This window comes from Glandiceps talaboti, chromosome 5, assembly GCF_964340395.1.
Source record: "Glandiceps talaboti chromosome 5, keGlaTala1.1, whole genome shotgun sequence".
Lineage (NCBI taxonomy): Eukaryota > Metazoa > Hemichordata > Enteropneusta > Spengelidae > Glandiceps > Glandiceps talaboti.
The window spans coordinates 1,859,741-1,880,735 of record NC_135553.1 but is presented as its reverse complement, the minus strand read 5'-3'; the positions used below and the strand labels follow the sequence as shown (position 1 = coordinate 1,880,735).

The 20,995-nt window shown below is 33.6% G+C and overlaps 1 protein-coding gene across 5 annotated transcripts in view; it reads right to left on the bottom strand.

The window, feature by feature from the left end:
• Positions 1-20,995, bottom strand: part of LOC144435091 (rab11 family-interacting protein 4-like) — a 33,092-nt gene that overhangs the window by 8,984 nt on the left and 3,113 nt on the right. Inside the window, exons 3-9 of one of the 5 annotated variants that reach the window (XM_078123645.1) lie at positions 17,961-18,067; positions 7,112-7,302; positions 6,200-6,367; positions 3,968-4,045; positions 3,369-3,398; positions 1,212-1,247; positions 291-402 (exon numbers count right to left, since the gene is read on the bottom strand). In XM_078123645.1, coding sequence (XP_077979771.1) covers positions 291-402; positions 1,212-1,247; positions 3,369-3,398; positions 3,968-4,045; positions 6,200-6,367; positions 7,112-7,302; positions 17,961-18,067 — 722 coding nt within the window. Of the gene's footprint in view, positions 1-290; positions 403-1,211; positions 1,248-3,368; positions 3,399-3,967; positions 4,046-6,199; positions 6,368-7,111; positions 7,303-13,948; positions 14,156-17,960; positions 18,068-20,995 lie in introns of those variants that run through there. The other 4 variants (XM_078123649.1, XM_078123646.1, XM_078123647.1 and 1 more) reach the window with 4 other exon arrangements.

The following is a 20,995-nucleotide window of genomic DNA, read 5'->3' as shown; positions in this document are numbered from 1 at the left end:
GTTACCCAGCCGACGTTTGGTGGGTTCGAACCCAGACTGCAGTGGTAAGAGGCATACAAGCTAACCACTCGGCCACCGGCAATCTATAAGTGGGCTTTTTCAAGGAAGGCACTACCTTTATTATCAATATGTTATCATGGTTGAATTTACCATAAATTTTAACCTAACAACTGATTTTTGATGTCCAACCAAGAGAAATGTGACATTTATTTTGGGTGACAAGCTGACAGCCATACTGTGTTAATTTCAACAGTTAAACTATGATAGGGAACAGACTATAACAATCTTACTTTGTCATTGAGGTCTGTGACATCACTGTCAGACGCAGCACATTCACCATAAATATCTTCAAGACTTCCACGTCTACTGTTAGTAGCTGATGAGGAGTTCTTGTACAGGTGACTGTTAAACAAAAATAGACACCAGTTATTCAAAATAGACAGAATTTCAAAACCTCAACAAGTGTGTATCATTATCCTGGTTTTCAACACTTTTATAAAGTACTGAAATCAAATGTGTTTTGGTACTGGATTTTAGCTGAATAATATGCACAAAAACTCTTTCTGTTGAAGTAATAAATCCTGCTAACATCTAATTTACCAGACTGGTACATTGTGTTCATGTACAAGAAGGCATTTAATCACGACTTATTTTTACATTAAACGTGTTTTCCAGTGAAATAAGTGAAAATAAGTCTTTACCAGGTTTACAGTAAATCAGTAATGTGGTAGGCCTGTTTGGGAGTATACTCAGAGTCTAAACTATTGGGTTATAATGTGACAGAACCCCATGATGTGTTAATGCGAGAGTGGCATGTTACTCAGGGTTATACTCGCGGTGTTCTCGGCAGCTGTATTTACATGAACAAATTTAAAGTGAGTGAAAGTGCAACAGAAAACACAGTACTCAAAAGTGACAGGGTTTTGTTATCATTATATATGTTAACAACAAACACAACTATGTTTTGTAAACATTATGAATGTACGTGATTGTGTGTACACAGAATGATTGCAAGGTCATTTGCATACAGGTATCTACTGGTAGTACTATACTGCAGTGCAAAGACCAACAGTACATCTACTAGTACATGTATATGCATACAGTGATGTATAATTCTAGCACACCCTTAAGCAGCACTAACAACTGGAACTGTGCCATCAGGAGAGAAGCACAACAAAATGTTATAGCTACATGTCGCATTGTTTACTTACCTGGCTATTTCTTTGGTTGTGAGTCTTCTAACAGGACTGGAAGTCAATAAAAACAAAGTTAGTGGTTAGTTCTGAGTCTACAGTTTGTATTACTTTTCTTAGCAGTCCAATTCAATATGCAAATCAGTCATATTATTTCCACAAAATGGAGAGTTACGTGAGAGAGCTGCATTCACATTACAACCATTGTACAAACACCATAATTTATCAGCCATAAAGAGGTAAGCAATATGGTAATAACGATGATTGTTACAATAGCATTTAACAAGACTTCATTAATATGCATGAAACTGTAGCTAATGTAAATTGTAATATGAATGACACTGTAGCCAACACAAATCACAGATCATCAATTATGCATAACACTGTAGCCAACATAAATCACAACTAATAAATCACAAATCGTAAATATGCATGGCACTGTAGCCAAAATAAATCACAACTAATAAATATACATTAACTCAAACCACAGCTCATCAATATGCAAGAAACTGTAATTAACATAAATCACAAATCATAAATATGTATGGCACTGTAGCCAACATAAATCACAACTAATATATATACATTAACTCAAACCACAGCTCATGAATATGCATGACAATGTAGCAAACATAAATCAAAGCTCATGAATATGTATGACACCGTAGCAAACATAAATCACAGCTCATGAATATGCATGACAATGTAGCAAACATAAATCAAAGCTCATGAATATGCATGACACTGCAGCCAACATAAATCACAGCTAATCAATATGCATGACAATGTAGCAAACATAAATCAAAGCTCATGAATATATGACACTGCAGCCAACATAAATCACAGCTCATCAATATGCACGACACTGCAGCCAACATAAATCACAGCTAATCAATATGCATGACACTGTAGCAAACATAAATCACAGTTAATGAATATGCATGACACTGTAGCTAACATAAACCATAACTCATCAATATACAAAGGTACCACAATCACAACTAATAAATCACATTAAGAAAGACAAACCACAGCTCATTAATATGCATGACACTGTAGCCAAACCACAGCTCATTAATATGCAAGACACTGTAGCAAACACAAACCATATGACACTGATAAACCAGACACATAACTTGCAATACATTGGTTATGATGCACATCACTGCAACAGCTCATATAAATCTGAGTTTTTCAATTATGTGTGACAGTGTGATAAACTGATGTTAACAAATATATGACATGGCGATATGTCTGACAGACATAAACAATAGTGAAGGTGTGGTTGATATCAGTGCACTATGGTTATCTTAGATTACATCAAACCCCCTCCCCCAACAAATGCTCTGTGGTTATTACATATTTCTTGTTTTATCCCCCCCCCCCCATGGTATACTTAAATGGTTCAATATATTGTTTTGTTTCTACCCTACCCCATAATGGTTTGTTCAGTGGAAATTACACAATCCCTACCCTACCCCATCCAACCCTACCCAGCCAAGCTATCCTACCCTACCCTTCCCTGTCCTACCAAATGTAATATCATTAAACAAAACTGTGTTACAATGAACAATAAATTCAGTTCAGTTAATTGAAAAGCAGTTATAAGATGAAACAGTGTATCTTAGGTATTAGTTGTATTTTAACTAAAATGAATGTGTTGCAGTACTTAAGATTGTAGAATTGTTCATTCAACTGGGGATGGACTAATACAAGTATACAGTAATATACATAGTAGTATTACATCAACATTTCACGAAACCTGACTTAGCATGTCAGTTTAATTCATATAAAAACTGGCTGAACTGAAAAACTGGGTTACAAATTAAAATTTGTTTTTGTTTTGAAGAGTTCTAAGAATTATAGAATTGTTCATTGATTCAATTGGGGCTGAACTAATACAAGTATACTGTACACATTACATTTATATCTAGTGAAAACTGACAAGTGTGAGAGTAATTCATATAAAAACTGGATTACAAATTAATTTGTTTTTGTTTTTGTTTTTGTTTTGTTTTTGAACAGTTCTACCACTTTGGTATGAAAACAAGTATTAGTAATAAAGAGTTAAGAAATTAACCAAAAAGAAATGAAACACCCAACATTTTCAAAACTGTGTTAGTTAATTGTGACAGTAAAAGTGAATCAACTGAGTATATTGGTAAATTGGTTTACCCGACATATAATCTGGACCTACACTTGGAACTTGGCAGGAAAAAGAGAAAAGTATTAGGGAAAGTGTCAGAGATGGGTTGTCATGGTAACATCAAGAACACTTGAAAGACAACAGTAAAATTAATTTTTTTGAAGGAATTAATTTACAAACACACACAATGTATATCATTAGTCGACAACTAAACAAACTATTAGTATTGTTTCAAGAGGATGCATTCTAAATTTCTATACAAGTTGACAGACATTGAAATGATACAAGAATTTAAACAAACAGTAAAATAACAACCTGTATTTTATATTCTTAATGTCTAAAATCATACAAACAATTCACAGATGCAACGATCTACATATTTGTGTTGGAATATCATAAACTAAACTGTACTATGTCCAAGACTTAAGGGTGTGAATTAAAAGGAGATAATTCTATTGCTAGCAAGTAGTACAAGGACTTCTCAAAGATCTACATTACATGCAATGTTCTTATCAAAACATGCAGCCCTAGATTTGAAATGAGTTCAAGTACTATATATGCTTCATGCTCTACAAGATTTACATTAGTTATATAAAGGGGTAAGTTAATTGTTATATATTATAGGTACCAGCTAAGTTGTCTGACACGGCCCCATACATCTCGTTTTTGAGTGATTGTCTTTCTGTTGTCAAAGGACATGGAGAGACTGGAAGAGAAAGACAGAGTGAAAACACATACTGGTGATGTTAGTCAATTAAAGTGGTAATATGGATGAGAAATGGATTTTTATTTTGGATTTTTTAATTATAAAGTAATTAGTATCTCATATCCAGTCTGTTCATACATCTGTCACTTCAAATATTGAAACATCATTATGCATAAATTATAGTTTCATTATTTGTGTTTACTTGTGATAACAAACAATTACGTGTATTTAGCTAAGTAAATGATTTCCTGTGCATACAATAACAAACTTTTACACTATAATACTTTTTTTCATTAATGAATTAAAAAACAGACTTGTCTGTGTTGTTTCACATACTTTTTTTTTTCAAATAAAGAAACATAGCAAAGTTGTTTTGTTAATTAATATCCAAAATAAATACCTATTTCTCATCCATATTACCAGTTTAACACACAGAATGAAGTATGCTAGACCATGGAACAGAGGTGATTAATCAACACATTTGATAGATGCATGTCATGTACAAATTACTATTCTAGTAGATATAATATAGTAACATTCAAGATGGTAAGGCTATGCTTGATCAAAGTGACAGTTTTACATACCACATGTACAATTAATACAGAGAATGAAATATACTTGACACTGGAGTAATTTGATAGTTAGCATGTAAATCATAATTAACAATTGACAATATATTATAATACATGTAGACACTCTGGATGGTAATTATCTGACTTATGGCTGACCAAAATTTCATTTTATTTACAACACAATTAGTGAAATATGATTATCTTGGCACAATCACACACACCCACACACATACACCCCCCCCCCACACACACAGAATAAACACATCCAATCATTTTTTGTCGCACTTCCTTCTACAGAAAGATGAAAACTAAAGATTTCAAAATATATGCTATTATTTTGATATATTCTCTACATACATACATTATATACATAAATGACATTATCCACTAACAGGTAGCCAGCTTCTCAAGTATCAACATTAATTCATCAATTACTGTTTCCTGGCTGTCACACGTCAGATTAAAAACCATGGCAACTAAAAGGTGTCATTCTCCTTGGAGAGACTGGAATTATTAAATATTGATATCTGTATGACATATACTATCTATTGTGATGGTAAATGCATGTATATACTAGTAACATTAAAATTAAAAGTGATAGCAGGGACATGTTTGGAGACATAACACATATGAGCATATTTGCATTTACTAACTGAATATTGTGCATTGGTGGGTGTGGTCACAGTAATATGGTTGTATTAGTGTTTGTATTAATTTCAACTACCATGGTACTAAGGTCACCTTATAATCAGTTCCTCAACTACAAATGTAATACTCACAATTTATAAACAATATTAATACCAAACACAAACCAAGTAGACCACGTTCAAACCAAAATATGGGTTTTTATACCCAGGTCTCATTATTCTACATCACGACACTCATATTTACATCTGTAAGGCTTGAAATATCAGTCAAACGTTCAATATTGACATTTATAGTTCACCCAATTTTTCATAAATTATGCTTGAGAAGGTATATTTATATTATTTCCTAATATTTTTTTCATTCTGCCAGAAAATATAATAACCCAAGGGTTTTGTCACAATAAGGCCCCTTAGGTCACTCTATTTTCCTAGGTTAAATTAAGAAAAATATTTGGAAATAATATCTAAAAATATACAGCTTTGAGAAGAGCTCTAATTCTTATAACTCCTCCCTTGATTTATCTCATTTCTTATGTTCTGTATTTTACAATTACTAAGATTTTGTATTTGTTTCATTTCATTCATACGATTTGTGTTGTAGTTTTATGGTTTGTATTTCAGTGTTCTCATTTTTTAATTTGTACTTTTGAGAATTGTGCATTAAATGAAATAAACAATCAATAAAATAGTCAAAAAAAAATTTTTTTGTGCACTTTATTCTGTTCAACGTCTCCATATATTCTGTCTTAAACAAGACAGGAAAAATATGGAAAATGCTTCCTAAAATATAGAAGAACATAAAGTGATTGAGGACAACGCCTAACTACCCAGTACTTGTTGTGCATATGTAGTCATCCTATTTGACCTGACCTGACCGGAGCTGAGCTGACCTGACCTGATACACTGTACACCTATGTGAGTCAATATACACTTACTTCTGTGTAGGTGTAGTCGGTGTTTGCCTGTTGGAGTCCGATAGATAATCGGGGATGTCGGTGTCTGAATCGTCCATATCATCCCCTTCTCCAAAGTCTTCATATCTCTCTTCTTCATCACTTGTACTTGACTTGCCAGTGATAATCAAAGGATAGTCATTCTTTGGTCTGTTAAAAAAAAGAAACCACTATCAATTTGACTATGTGTATTTCGGTACTTTTAAATGGCAGACTGAGATCTATTAATAAATCTATACACTGTGATGAATTCTAAAAATATGATCAGAAAATAAACAGTCATTTCAGTGTGGTAGTGTAACTGGTTGAATAATACTCTACACTATCAGGATTTCTTAAACATTTTAAAAAGTAAAACATTTTGCTTTTGAGTCCAAAATGCGACCCTTCTTCTGCTCATCATAGTGGCAAAATGAAAGGCACTTAAAGTGCATAGTACGGTAGTAATTAGAAAAAACCCAGTACCTTTTATTAAACCTGTCATATACAATTACCAAGTTTTATCTTACTCTATGTGGTGATATTAAAAGTCACTTGGTTAAATGGCAAAGTAGTTGAAGCTCTCACCCAACTCACAATATCCATCCTGTATCTACACATTTGAATTGCATCAAACACAGGAAAAGTGTACTTTATGACACTCATGTTATCCATATTTTTCACAGCAATTAATGATAGAATCACAAGAAATTGCACAACAATTTAATATACAAAATCAATAAACAAACTTTTGTATTAAAAAAATTGATTGACTGACTCACTGATTGATTGACCGACTGATTGATTGATTGATTGATTGATTGATTGACAGATTGATTGATTGATTGATTGATTGATTGATTGATTGATTGATTGACAGATTGATTGATTGATTGATTGATGAAGTGTCTTTACCTTTTCCTAATGGTAGATGTATAGCTATTCATTGTACTGCTTGTTGGTGATGGCGTCAAGGCACTGTCTGTATCGTCGGTTCCAGCTGTTAAATAGTTTGGAATTGCATCCTCATCTGTGGCATCAGTCATTACACTGTCATCATTCACTTCATCATATTCATTAAATGTACCCTCTGAGGTTTCATAAGTCTGTAACATAATAAGACGAACCAAATGAAAACTTCTATACTCACAGAGTCAAAATATTTTCTGGGAAGTAATTGAATGCCAGGTGTTCACTGATGTCTTGTCAGTATTGACAAGAGCCTACTAGTACTACAGTCAATGAAATCTTACCCATAATGCAAAATACATACATTTACTTCTCAGTGTGAATTTTCATTACAGAAGTTGAAAAATTACAGTCACAGAAATCAATTATTAATCAGAAATCAAAATTTGGGGGTATGAGAACGTCCCTGACTTGTCTTTTTCATACATGTCAAAGGGAAACAGTTGACTTAATGCTTGTAAAATGTTGTTATCTATCATGTGATTACGAAGCAGACGATTATGCAGATTTATACAATTTCACAACCTATCAGCTACTCTTAGGGGTACGTTCTTCCTGTTAACTGAAATGAAAAACTCCAGTACCTGCAACAATAACAATGGTGTTTAGTATAAAATACATGCCTTACTTAGACCATAGACTCTGCATCAATGCTTAGACATAATCCACAAGGATTTATGTTAAGGAAGAGGAATCTTGCAAAACTGTCAAATATAATTTTGGTAAGTAATCCCTACCCTAGACTGTACAATATGTCCTGTTGTTCAGCCCTATCAGGCTTCTAAACCACTGTAAGATATGTCGTGTTGTTCAGCCTATCAGGCTTCTAAACCACTGTAAGATATGTCGTGTTGTTCAGCCCTATCAGACTTCTAAACCACTGTAAGATATGTCGTGTTGTTCAGCCCTATCAGGCTTCTAAACCACTATATGATATGTCATGTTGTTCAGCCCTATCAGGCTTCTAAACCACTGTAAGATATGTCATGTTGTTCAGCCCTATCAGGCTTCTAAACCACTGTAAGATATGTCCTGTTGTTCAGCCCTATCAGGCTTCTAAACCACTGTAAGATATGTTGTATTGTTCAGCCCCATCAGACTTCTAAACCACTGTAAGATATGTTGTGTTGTTCAGCCCTATCAGGCTTCTAAACCATTATTGAGTGATAGCTGATAGCATGGCATGAATGTAATACCACAGACAGACTTATCCCCACCCCACCCATCCCCCAAATCAGGAGAAGTTAGGTAGATTAATTGTACTGATTTAATACCACCCTTTACAATAAAAAGTTACACTATTACCGATAATGACAATCTTACATTTTGCAAATACATGTAAATCCTTTACGGGTATGTCCTGGGAAGGGGGGGGGGGGGGGGGGGGGGGGGTTACCCCTGGCTAGCTTTAGTAGGGGTGTGCGACCAATGCTGCTAAACCCAGACCCCATTTTAGACCAATTTTGACCCAAAACCAATACCCCATTTTAGACCATTCCATATTTTAGAGGACCAGATTTTAGACCACAATGCCAACAAATGTGAAAATGGGGACCCCATTTTAGACTCATTAGCTCTAAAATGACAGTACCCATTTTAGACCAAAGGGCAAATAACCCTACCTCAAAGGGCAGCACGTATAAGTATACCCAATTAATGGGAGTACCCCCCCCCCCAGGGGATATGTGATCATAAATACCAGTAAATTACTTATCAACCATTACATGATAATTAATTGCTATTGTTCATTTAAACTTAACCAGTGGTAAAAGACACTGTGATACCACAAGTCCTCCATTACTGTAATAAATAATAACTCTCTATTTGTGACAATTTGTTATAAGTAAGTAAATATCCATATTGATTATTCTACTGTATAAGTTGTTTTGCTTTGTTCACTAAAAAGGAACAATGTAAAGTAAAACACATCTCATCAACAATCACATCAACGACGTATATTTTACCAAATCTTGCAACATCTAAATATGTTAATAGATGGCTAAAATTAGTTTGTTGTCAAGGAAACCACTAATTTTAGAACTATTATTATTATTCCTAGCTTAGACTAGTAGGTGGTATAACCCTGTACAGTAACTAGGTATTGCATAGAGTTAGTGTTTGATTTGAAGTGAACTCTGAACATCAAGTCTACACCCACCCATATACAACAACCTAGTACAAACAAAACGTAACATGAAATCTATACCTTTCTGGAAATTCTGTTCACACTTGCTGGATTGATCAAAGAAGTTGTCTGGTTTCTTAAAACTTGTTGTTGTTGATACTTAGAGTACAGCATATACATCAAGAAACAAGACACTACGCTTTAGAGAAGTGGGTAGTCAAAAACTGGCAGTTGGGCAGTTGTGAACGTCATGTGATTGTAATGTAATGTCATTTACTATAGGACTTTAGCCAGGACCTAATATCTCACAAGGTTGAACTCTGACATATACATCAACATATACAAAGACATTATGCATTTACAGATAAACTATCAATATTTTCTGGTTTACAGATTTTAGTGAAAAAAAATGTCTCTTTTGAAGTCTACTGATATAAAAACAGAGAAGAAAAACAGATCAATAGCTTGACAGTAACTTACCTAACATTGATAAATGATATATGACGTTAGTCGTACAATGCACAGCTTATACAATATACTATAATCTATAAGGTCAGATACTGTCTCTATCAGATAGACTAACTAATAAACACAATGGTGTCATGTTTTATGTGTTCAAAAATTAACTAATTTATGCACAGATACTGCTACATATTGATATAATTAGTTACATTACAAGTATGGGACAACTATGGTCAATCCCAAGAATTCCACATAATGACTAATCAGGTTATTGTTTGTTGTCTATTACATTCCTAGCCTTGAAGTGATATGTGTTGTTATTTCTATTAGTCACAAATAGGACCCACCACCCATTTCCCTATTACATGTATAATACAAATATTTATACTAATATTATGGTCAGGAAATAATATCATATATCATTTAAATTATATGATATTGTAAGTTATATACTTGTTGTGCTTTTTATTATGTTTACATGCATAAATGATATTTTAATGTTGTTGTAAGTTGTGTTATTCATATTGAGACACAATACATGTAGTCTAATTTAACACATCACTCAATATCCCATCTTGTATACACTGTGAGACACACACTGTGAAACACACACACACACACACACACACACACACAGCTCCCCATAGATAGAGGAGGGGAATTTGTCTATGGTCTCACTCACCCACACAAATCACACATATTTGTATCGTGTAAATGCTATACTTGACTAGGAGACAAGCATAGTCTACCCTGACAAATAAAATTCATAAATTAACAATCAACAAATTCATGCTGTACTTATAAAATATATAATTACTGTGGTCACTTTATGTATCTGAGTCCGTTGAGACTTGAATATGAATTTGACAATGATGGGGAAAACATTGAATTACTGATTACTACATGTACATTATGTTTAATACTGCAGTGTATCAATAACCTAACCACCTGTTGGATTTGATTTCTCTTAACCTTCATAAAATGTAAATCATTTTGCAATCACCACATAGTCAATTCAAAATAAAACATTTCTTTTCAAACTACATGAATGTTTACCAAAATATCATGTAGTATATAAACATTTCAAATCTGCTCTATCATGATGTGAATGACTTGTAAAGGCAATCTATTTCAAAATCATGAGGTACAACATTCCTTCCATTATCATAACAATAATTGCTATCATCAATATCATCTTGTCAGTTTACAATATAAACATATTTCATTTAATTTATATTTTATTATGTCATAATTAATATCATTTTTATTGACTCATTCAATAAGAATGATATTAATAATGATATAATAAAGTAGCAATTAAAATGAAAGATGTTTTAAAAATATTTGTGGCTAGGTTTCTCTATCGGATGTACTTACCTATTACTCTCACAAATTCTTTTACTCAATACACATGATATGTAACATGGTAAGTACAAAGTATTATTAAACTATCTCACTAACATGTTACCTTGTTTTATTGCAGATGTGAATAATGACTGTGAATACCATGCTACTTTCATTGTCACAAGAGATTTATGCAAACTAATCTACACATGACTTTTATAGTTACTATGAAATGAAATTGACCAATCTTAATCTCTTTCTTAGATAGTAATGGCAATCTGATACATAAATTCTTCAGGGTGTTGTTCATGCCTTGTTACCATGGCTGCCAATGGGTGTCAACTCGATACAATTGAGAGAAGAATTAAGAGGGAAAACAAGGGAAATTATTAATTCACAACTTGACAGACTTTCAATTTAGGGCCTCTGAACACATTATGGTGTATGTCCTGAGTGGGCATGATACAAATACAATCTATTCAATTATATTGATACCATTTTGATCAAATTTAGAGAAAAAGTGAATATTAAATTTACAAGGGGAAATAATTTCTAATAACTCCCTGTGAATCTTTGGCTATAGATATCAGAAGGTATCCGTTACAGCTTTGTGTTGTTAGAGGTTTATACTGTACAATAGAATTATTCATTGGTGTTTGTTGTCTTGTCAATGCAGGTAGATCAGCTTATTTAGTTGTTTGTGAGAAAGGCCTGGCACAGACCCCGACAACTTACAAATCATATACATGGGAAATACAAACAAATAGTTAGAGTTGTAAAATGTATGACGTTGAACTAAAATACTGTACTAGTATCTATGCACATTCTATTGCATACAAAATGTATGTAGTACAAACACACCACAAATGAATACAATGTATAGTTGATTTCAGTGCATTACATTGTTAAAACGAGAAACTTTCATGACACACCAACAGCCACTGTCATCAAACCACGCTAATAACAGGTCTTTTCTCTCACTTTTTGACAGCTAGCATAACATTCAGCTTTGAAGTGGAATTCACATTCAATATACACTGTACAACTCATTTTTTCCAGAAAACCAAAAATGACAGAATTTTTTGTATAGAATTGACAAAATCCTTCAATATCTGAATGTATCAAGAGCACTGAAAACTTAGAAAGAACACTTTTGAATTTCATTTGATGTCAATAATTGTATAATTGTAAAGATAAACACGTCTTCTCCTAAATGACCTCTTGAGGGATGTTATTACATCCAGATATCCTTATCAATCTCTTATTGATCTGAACAGAAGTGTTAAAATATGTATGGGCTTCCCTACAACATCTATGGTGTATGTACTGTATATGTACAACATGTCTATGAGAACATGATGACAAAATGGGGATATATCTATGAATACTTCCCTATATGTTGAAATTTTAATAGCCTGGACTCCATGCGGATTGGATTTTTTACATTTGTCTTTCCATTATCACTATACTGAAATGATGAATTGGACGAATGTAAAAAAAAAATCCAATCTGTATTGATTCCTGGCTAAAATTTTAGAGGAAAAACTAAATAAAATGTATGTGGAACTTCAATATATTTTAAATGTTATATCAGATACTAACTTCGTGAACTTTACCACAGATGACAAAATGTCCTAAACAGTACTAACAAAAACATGCATTTTTAGAAATTTCTGAATTTTCTATAACTACTGGTAAGTACTAGTATTACATTGGTTAATGTAATCTATTGTCTCCGCTAATAAATCCATGGTTAATGTATGGCTACGGAAAATCTCTCTGACTGCTGGGTTAATTCCATTCTTCCATAATTACATCACACATTCCATATTATATGAAGATAGGAAACAGATAACAGATAACACAATGAACAAAATGAGTATTGTAAGTTGTAAGTTGGTCAGATATGAAAGCAGGCCTGTCAATGACAATGATGAAAACTGAATAGTACTTGATATACAGTAAAAACATCCAGTGTGTGTGTTAGCCCAAAGATTTGGCTCTCCAGTTTGACAATATCGTTCCTCAAAAAAATTTCTGAAAAGCGAGTACTTTGTCAGATAGCCAAGTCTCTGGGCTAAGTGTGTGTGTGTGCGTGTGTGTTGAAAGTTCATCAAATGAGAGACACATTAATTATCAAATTCTATTAGCATTGTAGTCTTGAAGGACTAACACTATACATACACTTCACTCTATTTCAGCTATCCTACCCAGCAGTTTGATTTTTGGATTTATTTACACACGTACATTCTTCCTGGTAGCATTATGAATTGTACAGTATTGTCTTACACATACATACATACATACATACATACATACATACTAGCACTCAAATCTTGATGAACAAGACAGCTATACTATAGTGATCTATAACATGGTCCAGTTCACTATCAATTTGACCTACCCACGTCCTAGATGTCATTGACTTCTAATAAGTTCATGGATAGAAATGTGTAGTTATGGCAACCATACTAGAACATATCAGGTAAAGTATCACATATTTCTTTATAAATTAATACAAATCAGATTCAATATTACAGAAATATTGGCTTAGGAGTCAGTTTTTGAATGTCAGTGTTACATAAACACCTCTGTATGGCCTTCCATAACATTCATACTAACAGCTGTATTGTGAATACAACAACACAACACCACAAAGACACCTTTCTAATACTAACTGTAAATACTCTCTCATAGTTACAAATTCAGCATATACAACTCAATAAAAATACAATTCTACATCCTTATAGGAAGAGGATGTTTTCTAGTAGAAGGTAAAAACAACTAAAGCAGGAAATGAATTGAAGAATAAGTACTATAGTAGTACAGCATTGGATATATTGTTACAATACCTGACTGCAGCTACTGTCGTCATCCATGGCAATGGTCAAAAAATTTCAATTTCACAGTTTACAATTCACCCAGTTCTCTAAAAAATTTCAATGTAGTGTGTTCTAGACATCAATAATTCCTCACTACTCAAATGGCTACTAGTTGTTCATTTTGTAAAGTGGGTGTTGTCAATTTTTATCTACGGCAGTGCCCTGTGTTTTGTTCAGCTGAATATAGCTCACCTATGCAATGACTCATCTATTAGAGAATGTAATTAGCATAACAAAGGGGTTTAATGAGATGCATAGGGAATGGCTGGCTGTGGGTCTGGCTATTATCCAATGGGGTGAAAGGGCTGGAATTTGAATTTAAAAAGACAGCTGGACCTATGTAGACAGCAAACAAAGCCAACACAGGCTGAATGGTGTCCTTCATGAGGTCACACACTTACATGATGACTTCCCATGTGTAACACTTCTGAAATTCATTCAATTTTTCTGTTTTCAATTTGTTGGGAATCAGATAACTAGGATTCCTACCTTTATACACCCTTTTGCATTTACAGTTCTTAACTTTTACAATGTATTGTAGTTAACTTCATTTTTTTCCTTTTAAATAAATTGACACTAAAATTATACACACAATTAAAGTTAAACCATAGATCTATTTGATTCCAGTGGTATGATGTAGACTGGAAGCAGAAGTATATAAGTATTGAGTCTAAAGAATTCCATACTACCAGAGAAACAAATAAGGTTTATCTATATATGTGTTATGACCTTTTGTAATTCATATACACTAAATGATGACCAACCTAGAGTTACCAGGTAGGTTAGGGACAACACTAGCATTAGACCCTCTAACATACTAACTATAAATATCTGACTTCATGTAGACGAGGTCGATTATGGTACACTTGGTCTCCACTGTCTAAATCTACCTGTGATATCAAAGTTAAGAGAGATCTTGAGATTTGATGGCACGGATAGATCTATCTGTGGTATCGAAGTAAAGAGAGATCTCGAGATTTGATACGTATGGAAAAATCTATCTGTGGTATCGAAGTAAAGAGAGATCTTGAGATTTGATACCATGGACAGATCTATCTGTGGTATCGAAGTAAAGAGAGATCTTGAGATTTGATACCACGGATAGATCTATCTGTGGTATCGAAGTAAAGCGAGATCTCGAGATTTGATACGTATGGATAAATCTATCTGTGGTATCGAAGTAAAGAGAGATCTTGAGATTTGATACCACGGACAGATCTATCTGTGGTATCGAAGTAAAGAGAGATCTTGAGATTTGATACCACGGATAGATCTATCTGTGGTATCGAAGTAAAGAGAGATCTTGAGATTTGATACCACGGATAGATCTATCTGTGGTATCAAAGTAAAGAGAGATCTTGAGATTTGATACGTATGGATAAATCTATCTGTGGTATCGAAGTAAAGAGAGATCTTGAGATTTGATACCACGGACAGATCTATCTGTGGTATCAAAGTAAAGAGAGATCTTGAGATTTGATACGTATGGATAAATCTATCTGTGGTATCGAAGTACAGTGAGATCTGGAGATTTAATGCTATGGATAGCACAAGTCTTAGGTCTTCCCATTCTGTTTATTCATTCTGTACTATTTTATAATGGTTGCAATGAACACTAGTAATATTGATGGTGTGACCAAATTAATATCCAAGAATGTAATACTTTTTATCTTTTGACTTGTTCAACTTCTTTAAGAAAGTTAATTTTACGATGTTGTTAATAGCTACATTTGTATATATAAAATCACTAGTGAGCATTACCAAGGTATGTGCCCAATAAATCTTTACATCATAATTGTTCAGCATGTTGTCTTATTAAAAGCATATAGTATTCATCTGTTACTATTACACTTAATTCTAAGTCAAATTAAACATACTTACATTTGTATCATATATCCTACCTTGACAATCTCAATTTAGACTGTTGTTGGAGATCACAGAAGAAGTGTGAAACTCTGAGTAACGACTCAAAAAAATCCTTACATCAGTGACAGGTCGCCATGTTGAATATGTCATCATTTTGTCATGACATAACTTTAGTATCGCAACTACAGAGAATTTGTTTCTTAGTAGCTGTTTCATCAATACAGCTAGCGATATTTTGGATCAGCGCTAAGATTTCTTACCTACTCCTGGTATTGGCTACATACTCATACATTAAACCTATACACATATACACCCACAGATACATTATCATGACTATCATATTGATGAAAATTTATTCAATTGTGTTAAAAAAAGTGTATTTTTATCAAAATCATTTTTCTTATAGGTCATCTGCTTGAGATCAATTAATCTATAGATTTCATAGATAACAAGAATTCAAAACATACACGTGAAAGGTTTTCAAATCATCCAATGAAAGTGATTATGTCATGTGTACAACAACCTATGCTTGCCTCTATTCCTAACAATTCAAATTATTCCATTTTGTGAAGCAGATGATATTTCATATTTAAATCAACATAAATGTGTGACACACAGTGTGTAAATGAAAAATGGTTACATAAAATATACATCAATAATTACTTATGGAAGAAATTCAGTGCAGTTATTTTCATCTCCACAGTCATCTAGTTATTTCTTGTTTCATCATTCAATATCACTCTATCTACTATTTGGTATTTTTAGCTCGCCATTCTCTCTCCAGAATGATATGGAAAAGGTGAATTATGAATTTCCTTATTTCATGACCTTCTAAAACAGTCACTGTACAAAACATGAAAATAAGATTACTACTTATAATATTGTCATGGTAACCAATGACATAATATCTCACTTTGGGCGATAGAGGGCGCTATTACACGACCAGTGAACATGCAACCCAGACCACGCAGTGTATTTTCCCCAGGTTGTTACTGTAGACAGAGGTTATGACACCTGTCTTATTTCAAGGTCACAATGACTTCCATTTCAAGCAAAATATTGATAAGTACTCTAGAAATTACAATAAGTTTTAATTCATTTTCACTCCTCATCTGTCACCAATCTAATATTAATGTATAATTTCATATATTGGTATTTTTAATATAAAAAACACCCACTTCTTTGCCTGTATGATCTGTTTCCTTGTTAGCAAATGTAGAAAGTCCATTAATTGCGCAGCAGTTTTGTGAATCTTGTACACATGTATATTATACAAAGATAGCATGAGTTGACACTGAAGCCTGGGGTAGAGGTCTTAGAAAGACAACATTTCCATACATACTATTCATAGAAAGTGTATTAAGGGTCTGATTTGTAAGCTTAATTGATTACTACACAATCTATCTGATTTGACACTGTGCAGATCACATTTATACAATACACTATTATTACAACTGACAACTTGCCAAGTTGCAGCACTATATAGGCTTTGTATATCTCAGTGGGCTGTATTCTTAGCGAATTCAGCTATGCAAATAACTAGAAGTCAACTTTTCTTTGCAGGAACAACACAAGACAATATGGTACTGATTGGGTAGCTGCCCTGGTAGTGTCTTTGTGTTTTTGCTAAGTTTTAGGACCCTGGTTACAGAGGAGAGGAAATCTGGTTACAGAGGAGAGGAAACCTGGTTACAGAGGAGAGGAAATCTGGTTACAGAGGAGAGGAAATCTGGTTACAGAGGAGAGGAAACCTGGTTACAGAGGAGAGGAAACCTGGTTACAGAGGAGAGGAAACCTGGTTACACAGGAGAGGAAACCTGATAAAACTTGCATTGGTAAAACACTTGGGAAACTAGATTAGATTTGACCTATTTGCTACCCTTAACAAATACATGCCCCTGGGCCAGACATTTAAACTATGTATGGGGTGACACAGTCCCTCTAGGGAACAGAGTATGATGTTGTCCTCATGACAAGTCAACAACTGTTTGCCTCTCACCACAAACACTGAGAATAGTATATAGCAAGGAATATTTAAATGACTTAAAATCAAGGGAATGTTTAAAACAATATACAACAACTGACAATAAATATTAGACTTTGAAATCGTACTTACTCCGCAGCTGTTTGTATCGTCATCACCAATACCAATACCAAGGTCTTCACTAATACTATTGCTTTGGTAATTACTTCCACTACTCTCAATATTTGGTTGGTTGGTACCTTTGTAATAAATAAATAAATAAATAAATAAATCAATCAATAAATCAATCAATCAATCAATCAATCAATCAATCAATCAATCAATCAATCAATCAATCAATCAATCAATCAATCAATCAATCAATCAATCAATCAATCAATCAATCAATCAATCAATCAATCAATCAATCAATCAATCAATCAATCAATCAATCAATCAATCAATCAATCAATCAAGTTTATTATTTGTAATATCCTTTATTACATGTGTACCAGAGATTGCTTACATCACACTGGTGCATGTGTGCATACCAGTGGTATTTTCACTGCAGTGCAATACCAAAAACATTATTGCATACCTGCATACAAATGATATGCAATTGAGGATACACTAGTTCACTACACATGAAATCGTGTGATTTTTATAGAATTTTGCTGTTTCAGATAAAGACATAATAATAACGTAATAATAACAGAACCCCATGCTATGTGAGTTCCAGTGTGGGTACTCATGGGCATTTATACTTGTGCTTGCAATGTCTTCTGCTGCACTTTATGCTAACAAAACTATGGATGCAGATAATACTGCAAGCACTTGTGCAAATACCCCAAGTACACTACACTGAGAACTCACGTGTCATGGGGTTATGTCATAGTATGACATGTATCATCAGTTGAAATACCAATATATAAACTCATTAATTGGATATTAACAGTTACACAAACTTTGATAAAATGAACAGAACGCAAGTGCTGTACAATCAAGTGAACATATATACTAACTTCAAGCTAATGCAATGTTCAAATTTGCTTTTGTAGAGAATATTTTATGACACGTCCCTGTAGATGTGGAAAGCCAAATGGAGTACACATTGTTTTTTGTTATACATAGAATTACTCAAATGTACACACTTTTGTACAAGTTCTGTATACAAAATAGGCAAGAAATAATGCTAATTCTGTGGAAGAAATATCCATATAGTTGTTTCAGCTTTTAAACGTCCATCCATAAATATACATGTTGTCTTTTTTGTAAATGTCACATGTCGTCACTTCACTTAAGTCATATTAAAAGCCTTTCTAATATAATAACACAACTCTCTAGGGAAATTATCTAAAATGTTATTACACTGACCGAACACGATCCTTAAATTAATGTCCTGTATACCTGTTTTCATATTCAAATAGGTCATAGCATGTTTAGTCATGGAGTAATGACTTTGTCTGAAAAGCCTGCAGGACCTAACAAGAATTCCTAAGTCTGAAGATAGCTAGCAGGGAAAGTAACAATCAGCTTATCAGAGAATGTTTACTTTATCTGTCTACCTGTTGTCAGGTGTTCATCTATAGCTATTGTCTTCCTTTGTTATCCAGACTATTGTTTACAAATGTTAAACTGTTACGTAACCCCCCAAATCACCCAGTCAAGGGTTTGATGACTTTTAAGTCTATTATATCTGTATCTTTACACATCTCATAAACTCTATAGTTATAACAGAACATTTTTTATAACTTGACATGCTTACTCCACAAATCTATTTTATCTTATAAAGTTGACAAGGTATTCAGAGAGATTCCATGACAAGTTTAATAGTTGGTCCTTATACACTATATATAATGGCTATAATCAATAAAGAGATTATATTGGTGGTTTTGACAGAGAAAGAATTGTCAACAACTCACAAAATCCACAAACTGAGTCTCAAGGGAGCATGGCAAGGACAACGTCATCACTATGAAGACAGCAGACAGTCTTTTTTTTGTGAGGCCTCATACATCATAATTATGCAAAACACAGTCTGTCTGGTTTGTTTAAGGTCTTTGTAGAAATATTTTGTTTTTTTAATTCTCTGAAAAATTGTGTCATTACAAAAAATTGTCTATCTTGAACATTCATATTATTCAAATACTCTAAAACAACCACAGCAATAGAAAATATAGATATTATATTAATATAATGATTATTAAGAAAATCATGTATACTAAAAAGTGCAAAGTAATAGTTAGTGTACAATTCTGTAATGTAATCAATATTACTTTATACTCAAGATGGTGTGGTATAATACAAGATGGATCTAAGATCATGTAAATAATTAATGGCCTCTCTTTATCCCTGAAAACTTAGGATCTAGCTAAATATGCAAGATATTTAAGGTAATAATGAACCCTTCGTCATGTAGTCATGCAACAAGAAACTCACTGAATATGGCGGACAAATACTAATTAATCAATCCAGTTTACCTGACATGGTTGAAATTCCTGAGTCAGCAAGTTATTGTCATATTGGTATGTTATTTATTAGGTTACATTTCATGTACCACCTATTCATCATGTCTCATTATCATGTCAAACTTGAACCTCATCAACACAATACAATATTAAAATTCCATACACAGACATACCTTCCAGGTAAAACATCTACATAAATCATTTACAACTTTTCCTCTTTTATCTTAATTTCTATTCTTGTCATGCTATCCATCTTTTACTTTTATAGGCCAACTACTCAAAGTTTGTATTTTATGTACTACTACTACTAGCCTTCCTAATCCCACCTGGGGCACAACTTGAGGCCTCACCTGGGACACAACTTTAGGCCTCACCTGGGACACAACTTTAGGCCTCACCTGGGACACAACTTGAGGCCTCAGCTGGGACACAAGGCCTCACCTGGGACACAACTTGAGGCCTCACCTGGGACACAACTTGAGGCCTCACCTGGGACACAACTTGAGGCCTCACCTGGGACACAACTTGAGGCCTCACCTGGGACACAACTTGAGGCCTCACCTGGGACATAACTTGAGGCCTCACCTGGGTCACAACTTTAGGCTCACCTGGGACACAAGGCTGCCACCAACTTCTCTCATTTTGATTGGTCTTTGGCACAGGATTGAGTTCTGCCCCATGTATTTTACGTAATAATCTAGTTATGTGTGAATTGTTTCT